General features: G+C 43.4%; 1 protein-coding gene across 3 annotated transcripts in view; it reads left to right on the top strand.

Moving 5' to 3' along the window:
* Nucleotides 1-13,281, top strand: part of PDZD2 (PDZ domain containing 2) — a 138,663-nt gene that overhangs the window by 77,589 nt on the left and 47,793 nt on the right. For 2 of the 3 annotated variants that reach the window (XM_039709868.1, XM_039709865.1), the window contains exons 3-5: nt 5,165-5,307; nt 5,953-6,085; nt 8,190-8,357. The exons of the other annotated variant lie outside the window; for it this stretch is intronic. In XM_039709868.1, coding sequence (XP_039565802.1) covers nt 5,165-5,307; nt 5,953-6,085; nt 8,190-8,357 — 444 coding nt within the window. The remainder of the gene's footprint in view (nt 1-5,164; nt 5,308-5,952; nt 6,086-8,189; nt 8,358-13,281) is intronic. 3 annotated transcript variants of the gene reach the window in all.

Here is a 13,281-nt window from a genome sequence, read left to right as displayed (position 1 = left end):
GTCAAAATAAGTCAAACCCCTTTTAAATCCCCTGCAATTAGCTAGTGAAGGGGAAGCGGGGGAAAGAATGGCTCCAGTGTCTTTTGCTCATTTATTTATTTATTTTCCTCAACACTCGGAGGAAAAACGTTCCTTTTTGTTTTATTAATGATGTGCTTATGAATTGGAGTGTTTGATGGTGTGCACTCGGAGCAGGCGGAAGGCGAGCTTCCCCACGTCGCGCTGGCAGCACGCTCCCCTTCTGATCTGCAGCACTCTTAGTTTATTCCAGATGTAGGCTTGCTCTCAGCAGAGGCTGCCTGATGTACAATGGCTTCACGGTGGAGAAAAAATGGCCTATGGGGACCCACTGGAAGCTGCCAGTTGTATTCTCTATTCTCACTTGTGGTCTGTTACATAAGATGACCCTTCCCCTGTGGGCCTCCCGCTTCACAATTAATCCAAGTAGAATATTCATATTGTCTTTTAAAACATTTTAATTATTTGTAACCTAGGCACTTTGAAATTGGTCAGATTCAAGCGGGAAAATCTGGTCCAAAGGGCTGCCTGCTTGAAAGAGCCAAGTCGGGAGGAAAGTTGAGTCACTAAGAGTGATGTAACTGTGGAGAACAGAAATTAGCCATTAGTCCAGCTGCAGCCTGACTTGACCATTTGTGTGTCTGCTTGCTGTGTGAGGGGAGTCAAAAAATGCAAGTCTGGAAGGGATTTCAAGAAATGACCCAGTCTCATCTCATCCTCTGAGACTGACTTTGACAAATGTTGGTTCATCATGTCCATGAAATCCTTTGCTGAGAGGAATCCATGTAGGCAGGGTTGCTGCTGCCTGGGATTACAAGCGAAGTCCGTGGGTTGCATCTGGGCAGAGTTAAGGTTCGAGTCCCTAACAATGAATTTTTGCTTCTTATTGCTTTGAAACTCTCAAAGCAAGCATGTCTTTCTGAGTGTCCATCTTGGCCAAATCTCAGGTGAATTGCATGGTATTTTTTGGATTGTCATATACAAGTATTCATCTCATGGTGAGAATCAAAGCCCACTCCTCAAAATTTGAAGAGTTTAATAAGGGATAATAAGGGACAGATCAATAAAGCAAAAGTAAGAGCTCTGGGTGCATGGCAGCAGCCAGAGGCTCACCCAGTTTTTTAGCAAGCAGCCCTTTATGCTGTTGTAGTTGTGTTACTTTCTCAAGTGACTTTGCACGTTTTCGGAGCCAGTTTACCACAACTCCGCCTTAGGTTTCCACAGAATTGCGTAAAGCCACAGCTACAGTCTCCAGGAGTCCATCGGGGGAAAGTCCAGGCTGGTCTTCTGATGCCACTTCAGACTCCTTTTATGGTATTTTGTTCTCTGCCTGTGCTATCTTGGTTATACGTTTTTCAAGAGCGGTTGTATCTTGTGATACATCCTTTGCAAGCGCGCTTACATCTTGTGATAGCCTTGCTTTAGGCACAGTTTTAGTTATACTGTTCGCAAAAACAATTATGATTTGCACTTTATCTACAGAAGTTGTTACAATTTATAATAATTTGCAATAGCATACACATAGTAGCAAAAGCCATCTGTTTCATAGCAGATCATAACATCCTGTTGTGTCATGAGCCTGTCCTCAAGTGCTGCACAGGGTGCTTGTGACCTGCCTTTGGCTAAGGAATATGGTTCAGTCTCCTAAGGAGAAAGCAAGTCTGGATATCACCTGGTCCCTGGCTGCAGTAGGGGCTGGTAGTGCCTTGCACTCTGTCCTTGATGAGGATTTCTGGAGTTTGGGACTGAGCTGGCATCAGCACATCTGTGCTTTGTGCTTGAAATGTTTTTGCACCCAGAGCTGTGAGCACATATGTGCAGATTTCTTGTGTCACTGGTGAACAAAGCTGGGGGGAGGTTATTCTGAGTTATTTATAAGTGAAGCTGTGAGAATTATTCTAAGAGGATGGGAAAATTCAGATGTTAATAGAAATGTGGAACTGACAGCAGCTGAGCAGCAACTGGAATCGTGCAGCTGATCAAAGAAGAGCGGTCAGCATTTAAACTCATACTCTGGGCAGGGATTAAGCAGGCTCCAAGGGCAGTGACATCAGACCTGCAAAATGCCAAAACTAACTACACTAGGAGTTTCCTTTGGGTATTGCAAGTCTCTAGAGTGGAGTGAATGCACCAGAATCCTAGCTTTCATTTAAAGACTAAGTGAGCTTGTAGTCTTTTTGTTCACGAAGGAAAGCTTGAAAGTAGGATACTTCAACAATTTTCAAAAATAAACATTCATTGCTACTTTTGTTTTTAAGCATTTAAGCTTGGTGTTGTTTAACCTGGGAGTCCCCAATAACTCAGCAAAATCAGCTTTAAGTAAAATTTAAATGCTTTTATAAATCCTTAGAATTGGCACAGAGCTTTACTATTAAGGCTTTCCTGTGATGGACACACCTAAGATGCACATTCAAAGCAGCACCATTTTTAGCCAGCTGTGAAGTATCCCATGCTGCTCTGTACAGAGAACACAGCAGCTTCATGGGGAGGGAAAGGGGGTTCTGCTGGACACCCCCTTTCTCCAGAGGCCTCAAGGAAAGGCTGGCAGTCTATTCTTTTATACATAGCTTTCAAAATCTGGGAGTGACATCCCTCAGAGGTACATGTGTGTTGGTGGGGGGCGTTTGCTTTCAGTGCATGGTTAAGTGAAGAGCTATGAATGTTTTATGAAGGAAAGGGAAAGAACAGTGAGGGGTTCTGATTTCCAGCTGACGGCACTGAGTTGTTTATTCCCAGTGAAATTCCTGTAGCTGACCAGGGACTGAAGGGGCAGTGTTTTCTTACACAGGACTTGGTGGCAGTGGCATTTGAAAATGAGTGAAAGAAATACATGTTTGGGCATGTGCCAGAGAGTTTTGTTGTCTTTGTGGATGTGTTTTTCTGCCCATGTTTGCACTGAGCAGTGCTTTACTTTGCAAGTGCTTTTGATGACTTTGCAACAGCTTTTGATTTTAGTGGGCATTCAAAGGGAATGAAATTGGTACTTGCATCAAGAGCAGTAGAGTCTTGCCATTTGCTCTTATTAAGTGTTCTGTATATGAATATTTGAGAGTTGGTCAGTTAATAATAAATTTGGGAATTTTTGCAATAAAATGTGTGATAGAGAAGAGCGCTAAGAAGTGCAAGCCAGGCACATCGTGGGCCTTGGTGTAACTTACATTCCAAAAAGCTTTTCCAAGTCATTAAAGGCAATTTTATGACTGCATTGTTAAATTTTATGGAAAAGTCTGCTTCCAAACAGGGTTTAACAAAGGGACATTCAAAGTGGCATCTTATGAGGAGAATGGATGGTCGTCCTTTCAGCCTGGGCTTAACTGGGGGAGGTAGAGAGATTGTATTTTTCTGGTGTACTGTCTTCGTTATGTGTGCAAGGTACTTCACAGCAATAAAACTTCTCTGGAGCATTTTCATGCTGTAGCTCAGTTCTGTTTTTTAACTAGATAAATATAGTTGACTCTTGCCCCTGCATTTAACACAGTGTCTCATGTGTCACTCTAATTTATTTTAAAGCATCCTCTGTCCTGACATGTCCTGTTATTCAGCTGGAGACTGGGTTTTTATAAAGGCATTGAAGATCCTAGTTAAACCTGCTGGGATATTGCCCATCTGCAAGGCTTTCAAGTTAACAAATTACCCACAGGTGTATGTTTCCAGGTTCAAAGTTTTGGGTCACCTCTCATGGAATGTGGTTTGGTTTTTGTGTTTCTCCTACCTACCTGTGGTCTGAGGGCTGGGTTTCATTAATATTATAGTTGCTGTTATTATTAATATTCATGTTAACATTGGTAATGTTAGTATTGATAATAATTAATTATTCCTGTTATTTTTCACTTTATTCTTAAGATATTGTTGTAGCTACTGACCTCTTTTTTCCTTTATCTGAAAAAGTTGTATTTTAAGAGTTTCAGGGATCAAGTGAAAAAAACCCCCATGTTTTCTTCACTTAATACTCTGATAAACAACAGTGGCCTAAAATCTGCAGGTTGCTGCTACAGCCCTTGGGTTTGCCGATATATTTAGCAGTTCTCCTTCTCAGAAACAAGTAGCAATTTGTGCATGCTCTTCACAGTTTGCTATGAAATTTTAATCATCTTTGCTACTTGGGCGTTTGGGTAGTGTGAGAATGTTACTTGTGTGCATAACACACCCAGTCAGAAATAGCTGACCTGGTGCCTGGTGACTACAACACATGGCTTAAAAATTGCCTCCGAATTGTGCATTTTGCTGTCTTACAAGCTTGAAAACTTCCAAGGGTTTTTCATAATCCTGTAGTCCTGGTTCTTCCCCTCTCTGACAGCATCCTGGCAACTGCCTTACTTGTCTTGCTCGCTTGTTTTTCTCTTTCCTTTTTTGCTCTGCTGATACTGTCACACTTGTGTTTCCTTGTGCCCAGTCCTGGCAGTAGGACTCATGGGAGCTAGTTTCTGTTTTGCATTTCATTTTGCTCTGAAGTTTGTAAACTGCTTTTTGGTTTAATCTTTACAGCAATTAAAAATAACCAAAACCAATAAAGGTGTCGTGAACATTGCTTATTACCTTACTTATACTGAAAATTATTCTCCACAGTGGGTAAATTTATTATTTACAATCTGTGCCACAGCTGCCCAGTAAGAAATACTTGATTGGCAGCTGATAATTTTAAGTTGGTGATTTTTTTCCTGTGTCTCAAATCCTGCAAACCCCTCTGGAGAGGGAAGCACTGCTGTGTGATGCAAGTCTGGTCCCTGCTGCAACAGCAGCTGCACCACCTGATGTTCAAGGTCCCCCTTGAACCACATCTGGGTCCTCTGCAGCCCTGCACGGCTCATCCTTGAGTTTTGGCGAAGGGGTTTGAGGCCGCTGGTTGCTCCAGGAAGGATCAGGGCATTGAGAGCAGTGCATCTGCCTGGCTCAGAAAAGCTGCAAACACCCCTGCAAGGAAACTTCTACGTGCTGACCCTGCTCTGTACTGCCTCCTCCTTTCTACCTCCTTCGCTTGGACCGCAGCTAACATAGCAAAGCTCTGCAGAAGCACCAGTATAGCTTGGGCTATACAGGTGTGTGGTGATGGGCAGCAAGGTGCTAAATAGCTCCCTCCCATACCCTCCCAGCCCTCTCTTGGTATTCCAAATCCAAATTGAAGGACTTTCTGCACGTTTTCTCTCAGCGAGAAGGTTGCCGCATATGGAAGATGCACATCCTGAAGGGGACGGACGGGCTGGGAATCCAGATAACAGGAGGCAGAGGGTCAAAGCGGTCCCCTCACAGCATCATCGTCACCCATGTGGAGGAAGGCGGCTCTGCACACAGGTGAGGTGACAGTGGTGCTTTCATGGTGGTGGGTGTGATGGAATAACCACAGCCATCACTGTTACCTGGGTTCATGAGAGGAGTTTGGAGTTTGGCCCTCCCAGGGTGAGGGTGAGAATATGGCAGTGTCAGGCTAAAAACTTATTTTTGCGTTTGATCACTGAAGCTTCTTCTAGAAGATTTTGTCCCAACTGTAGACAGATCAAACACTTCCTTGGTGTTGTAGGAAAACCAAGGAGTTTGATGGCTTGTTGGGCTTTTCCCCCAAGTCCATTTTTGGAAGATGTGCCTTTCCCATGGGATCAGTTGTGCAACACCAGGGTGCTTACTGACTGCCCTGCTGTTCCTGATGGGGTGGAGCTGAGGCTTGTTGCTGTTCCCTTACCTAATCCAGTGAGTCACAGAGAGGACTTGTGGAGTCTCAGCCCTGCAAAGAGGGTGAAGTTCCCCTGGTTATACCAATGATTTCGGGTGGGCACCTTTCTGAGCCCCTTTTTCTAGAAAGAAATACTGCACTGATCAGTGCAAGCTTAGCATAGTGAGATCATACATTGTCCATGCCTCCATATCAGACCGCGTTCCAGCGGAGCCGGGCACTGTGGCAGAAGCACCCTGCAGCTCCGTGTTCCCACTCTGTTTCTGCAGGGATGGCAGGCTGATGGCCGGCGACGAGCTCCTCATGATCAACGGGCAGTCTCTGGTGGGGCTCTCCCACCAGGACGCCGTGGCCCTCCTCCGCTCGGCCGCTGGCCTGGTGCAGCTGGTGGTCTCTAGCAAGGTACAGACATCTCCTGGGTGGTCTCACAAGTGTACATCCACAGGCGTTTGAGCAAGTGCTGCGTGAAAAGGGCATATTTTCCACAGGGGATCACGTGTGCACTTCTGCTGCTCTAAATTTAATGCACAGCGAGGGGAAATATATCAATAGCTGCCATAAATCTGTGGCAAATCAGCACAGTATAGACCAAATTAATGATTTGCTTGTACTGTCACTGTCACTCAGTGTGCAGATGAGTATTTATTCATGCAGACGTTACCTAAGTTTCGGCCAAAACCATTTGCTTAAAATTACATGCTAAGTAAAGCAGGCTGTTCTGAGCCTCTTCTGCTTCCTGCCTGCACAGCCTGTGTACCTCTATCTCTGTCCTATCTGTGTGCCTGAGATTTCTTGAAAATGATCTCTTGGCTTGAGTTCCTTATTTTGTCCTTGTTAACAGTGTGGAATGGGGCTCTTACAGATAAAGGAACATGAAATTTCAGGGAAATGAGAGCGGAACTCATTCATCAGTTGGATTCTTTGTTCTGCCTTGATCACAGAAGAGGTTGAGGGGATATTACATAATATTTTGCTTCTTTGTTTAAGAAAATCCTGCTCACCTCCATTTGCTCTTCTCCATGGAGCATATCCTGCTGCCCCTGGACCTAGGTTGCTGCAGGTGTTTGGTGCGTGGCCAAGTGACTCCCAAAAGCACCCAGGGATCTCAAATTAGGACCTGCCTGCTATGTGGGGGTCACCAGGGCCTTTGAGGTGGTGACAGGAACATATTGGCCCAAACAGAGCACTCATATTACCTGCATTTCCAGGTGTCAGCAAGCCACTGTGTCAGAATTTTAAATTTTTTTCTTAGCTTCACCTTCAGATTTCCCCAGCCATCCCAAAGCAGGTTTCTGTGACTTTAATGTCTGCATGCTCTTAAGGCCTCCCTGGCTGCTGCATGCACATGTTTTTCAAAAGATCCTCCATTCCACCATATCCCAAGTGAAGAGCTTGTGACTTCTCTAACATTTCTGTTAGACAATAAAGTTCATTGCAGACCTTCTTCAGAGTCACAGTCTGGCATTAACCCCACAAGTGTTTTTTCTGGAAACACTGCACTTTGTCCTCAAGTAGGTAATTTTGTGTTTCCTTTAGACAGCTGGACTCTGCCAAAGCACAAGGCAGTAGACTGCATTTATTTCTCCTTAAAATTAAGTACTTGTTCCTATGGTGACCTCATCAAAATAATCATCATGCATAAACTTGGGGCATAAAACTTCACTTCCCTGATCAGCCTGTAAATCTGCTTGTCCTGTGCTCTGTGCACTTGGACAGTTTTCATGTCCCTGGAAGGGGGACTTGGAAAGGCAAGCAGTAGGAAATACAGCCTGTCCTGTATTTCTGGCAGTCCCAGAAAAGGTGTACATAAATGAAGTGCTCCCTAGTAGGTCCCTCTGGGTATTCATTATTTGTTAGTATAGAAATGCAGCTTGTCCTTTTGGTCTGGCGATCAGTAACACAGAAATTGTTCTGAAAGCAGTGAGTCTGTCTGGCCACTGCTTTTGGCTGAGGCACAGGTTTGCCTGCCAGAAAACATGGCAAAGACTGGAAGCAGATGCTTGAGCATCAGGAATGAGTTGGTAGAGGATTGCTGGGTCAGTTTTCATTGTATTGTCCTAAGTAGCATTGTCAGTGTATTATTCTTATGTCTGTAGGTAGATAAACATGTAAAGGGAGCATCCATAAGGAGGGAACAGAAGCACAGGGTGTGATTTGGGTTGCAATGGAATGAGTAATGAGGTCTGTCAACTCTCAGTTCACTCTGTGACATTTACTAAATCCAAAGCGGGGAGGAACAGGCTGCTGAAGAAGCATTTATTTTAAATTCTTCTTTATGAAATATAAATGTTTTAAATGTGCATTGGCCTATGTTTACTTGTATATACACTTTAAAACCAAGCCTGCTTTTTATAACTAGACCATTAACAGTTTGAGCATGTGGAAGTGTGTAACACGGGGAGGATTACCAGGGAGCTCACACTGGCCAGGTGAGATGGGGCAGTTTTACTGTGACACTGGTGTTTTTCTGCATGTGATGTAATATATTGTGTTGTCTCTCGGGTAGGAATCTTCTGAAGGGGATCTTCTGAAGTATCCATCTACCAGTTTGCCAGACTTGCTCAGCACTTGCTCAGTCCAAGACTCTGTCTCTTGCACTGACAATAAGGAAAACGAAGAGCCAGAAGAAGAAGATGTGAAAGGAGTGAATGTGTCTCCTGAAAAACTGGTTGCTGTAAGTGTGGTCTTGGTGTGACATTTTTACTCTCTCTCTCAAAGCCCATTTGCATCAGTCGCATTCTTCTACAGCCTGACACAGAGCGCGTCCTTGGGACCACGCAACCCCATCCCACCCAGCCCTTCTCTGCACGGGATGTGGGGAAGGAGCTGGAAAAGGGATGGCATTTACCACAACCTTTGCCATCTCTGAGCTGCAGCAAGGCAGCAGCACAGGGAACAGGAGCTCTCGAGGCCTCCAGCCTATGTTGCAATCATGGTTTTGTTTTTCTCTTCGATTGTTTTCCAGCCACTTCCACTGCTTTTGTTGGATCTGATGCAAAGTCTCTTGCCATGCTTACGCAGTTACATGCTCTTCTTTCCCCTCCTTTTGTAACAAAACTTCTTTAACAGTTTATGATCCGTGTCTTGAAATTTGTATTTGCTCTGTCAAAGCCAACAGACACTTTGGAGGATGGATAGGAATTTCTGGCTGTGAACTGTAGTTGAAGTTCTGAATAAATGCTGCTGGTTGATAATCTCACTTGCATTCCCTTCAGGGCTGCATTAAGAAGAGATTAAGTGGGTTATTGTTATTTATTTGTAATGCAGCAGCTCTATGAAACTTCATAGGTCTTCTGGGCCTCTCTTGTATGGTGCAGACAAAAAATAAAATTATGTTTTTAATCTAAAGAGCTTGTGGACTGGTTTTCAAGCAAGGGAAGGCAGGTGGATTCACTTGAAGGTTTTATCTATTTCTTATTATCTCTTCTTGTCGTCCTCTCACACTCTTTTCTGTTAAAATAAATCAGTTAAACCTTTGGATGGCTCAGATACGATACTGGCTTGGTGATTTGTTTTGATTTTATATTTTTACACTTACACTTGAGCAAAAATGCTATTCCCCAGGATGAGTCTCATGATTCTGGTGTTTACTTTCTACCTGCCTGTTGTGTCTGACTTACTTTGAGTCAATGTTTATAACACTCTCACAGATCTTAATACTCTGACAAATTTTGTTACTTCGTCACTGTCTTCTCTTCTATGTGCCAGGGTGCCTTTTTTGGGGGCTGAAGGGAAAAACAAATAAATGTGGGACGCTTAGCATGCTGATGTTGGTGTAGTGTTTGTATGCGAACTTGAGTGGGCATCTAAGCATTCTTTCAACTATCAAAATACTTTGAATTCTTCTACATATCATGCTTTCTGTTCTGGTGATTTCTAATAAGGCTATGGCTCGGCAGCACTTAAATATAAAAATCAATTTTGACAAAATTTAATTATGTGTGGCTTCAGGATTAAGCTCCCTGGCATTCCACTGACTCTTTCAGCCCTGGGAGTTATTTGTCATTTGGTTTGCTCACGTCTATTCCAGCAAGGCTCTGCCTGGTTGCCAGTGATGTCTTTTTCATCAGTTGTTTCCTTTCCAGATTAATGTAGTGCTCAGGGAAGCTCAAGATGGTTGAGGTGCTTGTGACCATGAGGACACAGCTGCATGAGCTTCCCAGAGCCCTTCTGCTTGGACTTGAGTTTAGAGCCTGCCCTGATGTCTATCACAGTGCCACTGCAGCTGGCAATGGTGGTGGCCACTAACTCAGAGCCAGCTGGATTTGCCTGCCTGTTGGGCACTCTCACCCCTGCTGGCAATAGCTCTTTGCTTTCAGAACATATCATTGGAAGGTTGAGGGGAAATCACAGAAATATGGGTACAATAAACACTTTAGAAAGTAGCAGCAGGGCTTTTTTTTCATTGTCTTTTTTGCTTCTAGTAATTTCTTTTGTTGAAAGGATGTAATTTAAAGAAATGTAATAAGTTTTTGGTGACTTTAGGACCTCTTCTGTTTTTGCTTGATCTGCAGATGAAATCATTGCTTTTCTGATCCAAAGCACAGAATGTGTTTGTGTTCCCCTTGCAATTGCTGTGTCAGCCTCAGAGTGCAGACGGGGCTCGCTGCAGCCTGGGGTGGGCAGTCTGTACTGTGTAAACTTCTCAGCTTTACCTACATCCTCATCCATCCTACTCAGGTCTGGGCAGCCTGCGCTGGGCTGGGCTGTGCAAATACTCCATACCGCAAAGGAAGGTAAACTTATGGAAAAGATAAAATTCATGTGGCTTTTTTCCACCTGGCAAGACTGGGGGGGATTTTTCATAGCAAAGCTTAGAAGCTGATTTCAAGGCCAGTATGAAATCAAAGCATTGCAAGATTTTATTTTTAAATGTATATAAATGTGTAGTCCAATTTATTATTGCAAAATTGCTCTGCAAATCACTGCTCTGTGGTGCTCTCATGCTTTTGATGGTATTCTTGTGTCTTCTCTTTCTCTCACATGTATTTCTTTATATCTGTTCTGTAGATAAGGGATGACAGTGTGGCTGAGGATTAAAGCAGGAACTAAGCTGGACTATTTTTAATCAGCGCAAATGTAATTGTATTAGACTTTCAGGATGGGTGGTACTCAAGGTCTGCACCAGATAACTGAGACTGTGATCTCAGTCTAAGAGTCAGACATCTTAGATTTGAAGCCGAGTCCTAACTCAGCCATGTCCAGGAGTTACCTTTCTCACCTCTGACAAGAGGTTAATGGATTTTCTTGTGTACTCTGCGGGGCTTTGGAGGGACTTAAAGGGTGCTGTCAGGTGCTGGGTGGTTATGTCATAATGAGTAATTCAGAGTGTTTTATTGTCAGCTGAGGCTTCACTGTCTCTTTTCTGACCTAGAACAATGTCTGTCTAATTTTTAAACAAGTCTAGAAGATACTAAAAAACTTGCAGGAGCTTCTAGGCTTGTCAGAGGTATTGTGTCATTAACTTATCTTTATATATAATTCACTGCTGAGTGTTCAGAGGCATAATTAATAGACCTGATGGACTTGTACTTTAGCACCTCATTGCCTAAAGGCTGAACCAGGCAGAAAAAACAATCACTTGGAATGAAGGTATGTATTCAAATATTCATCCTTGTAGCTGCTTAGAACTCATCTGGACCATGCTCGTAAGGAAAGTGATGTAAGTGGTCACTGTTTTGAAATGGGACACCCCACCAAGATCCAAACTGGCTTATTTTTAAAATCTGTGGAAAAAAAATAGTAAAAATTAAAATTATCTTTTCGAGATGCTGTTGTTAAAAAATTTCCCCATAAGCAGTTTCCAGCGCTTTTAAGTTCTGCTCCAGCATTTTTAGACAGGGAAATAGAGTCTGAGCTAGTCAGCTTCTGCAGGACACAGCAGAAGAGTTTAGTGACACTTGAAAACTGTAATTTAAGAGAAGTATCACTTTAAGTCTTACTTGAAAGTCCACTTGTTAAGTTTCATTAATAAAAATCACATAATCGCAATTTAAAGGGAGTTCTGCTTTTACAGTCTTCTTATGTAAAGCCCTGTTTAACATGAAACATGCCTTAAAGTTTTAACTTCATTAAGACTTGTGCTGCCAGGCAGAAAAAGGATTACATTAATATCCTTAAAGTTCATTTCTTTCAGGAGCAGTTTGTCCAAAACATTCCTTAACTTCAGAGCTGAAGCACTGGTCAGAGAGTTGTGTTATCCTAAATGGTCCTGAGACATTTTAGGGATTTTAAACTCCTCCACCCCAATCCATATTTTGCCATGTGCAGTTGACACTGCTATTCTAAAATGTCACTAGTTATGTCCAGGTGTGAAATAGGATAATATGACAATATTTACCTTGGATGATTTCTTTGTAATTTTAATTCACTTTTACTAGTGTTTCTGTTGCTTGAAATTGAGTCTGTCATTGCTGTGCTGGCTGGTGGAGCTACCTGGGAAGTGAACTCTAAAGAGAAGGCTAATCTACCAAGAATTTACAAAGTGTCCAATGAATTTGGGGGGGGTTTGGGGCCCTAGACAGAAGCATGTGCCATTCTTAGTTTCTTCAGAAGTTACTTGCCTTTGTGTGGTTCAATATCTGATGGTCTGAATATTTTTAAAATGTTCAGCTTCAGTGATCACCTTTATATTAATGGCTTGAAATTTCTACAGGTTAGTAAAACACAGCAAGAGGGTGTCTGCCTTGGAAGGTTTGGATCTGTACTTGCTGGGGGCAGGGATGGAAGGCTGAGGACTGCTGGTCTGTACTTAGATCTTGTGTTCTCCCCAGATTCTTAAATCTGCTATTCCTGATGCTGGAGGCAGGACCCTGAGCTGTCTCTGTTCCATGCAGAATAGAACTGTAAAAAGAGAAAAGGAGGTCACTCTCATCTCTTCCTTTTGAGGGGGCACTGGGAAGGGAATTTGCCTCCCTGTGCCCGGGCTCACCATGCAGGCAAGCCCTGGGGACACCGCCTCTGGCAGTGGCCCAGCTGCGTGACCCTCCTGTGGGGTATCAGGGCCTTTCTACTCATATTTAACCATTTTGAGATGACCTGAAGAGTGGGAAGCGTCAGGCACATTGCACACAGAGACATCCGTGACCCTGCAAGGTCTTCACCCTCCTACCAGCAACAGAAACAGGATGTCTGCTGCTGAAGGTTCCCTGCGTGGTCTGAGTTACCTGATCCCTGCCAAAGCCCACTTGTGGTTTTCGTGCAAGACATGTAGCTGAAAGGGGATAAATAAACCTGTTTGGTGAATGTGAAGAATTGCATTTGTTTAAGTCCACTTCTTCTCAGTTTATATTTTTTTTCTGTGCTGTAGGACTGACTAGTGGTTTTCTGCCATGAGCCTTTCTATCTTACCAGGGAATCCACACATAATTACCTGTAGCCATGCAAACATAATGAAGAACAGGATAACAATGCCATAACTTTAAAAACAGTCTTGGGGTCAAAAGTTCTTCTGGAAACACTGAGAGAGAATTTCAGAGAAAGCATTAGCATTGAGAAGGAACAGGAAGCATAACTCAACAATTAAATGTGTGCAGGGCGTGGAGAGGGGCCCTCGTTACTTGGAGTACCGGAGTGTTTGTTCCCATTAGGGCACTGCA

The sequence above is a fragment of the Passer montanus genome, unplaced genomic scaffold (genome assembly GCF_014805655.1).
Source record: "Passer montanus isolate IOZ18808 unplaced genomic scaffold, ASM1480565v1 scaffold22, whole genome shotgun sequence".
Classification (NCBI taxonomy): Eukaryota; Metazoa; Chordata; class Aves; order Passeriformes; family Passeridae; genus Passer; species Passer montanus.
The sequence above is the reverse complement of the archived record's forward strand: the minus strand, read 5'-3'. Positions and strand labels throughout refer to the sequence as shown.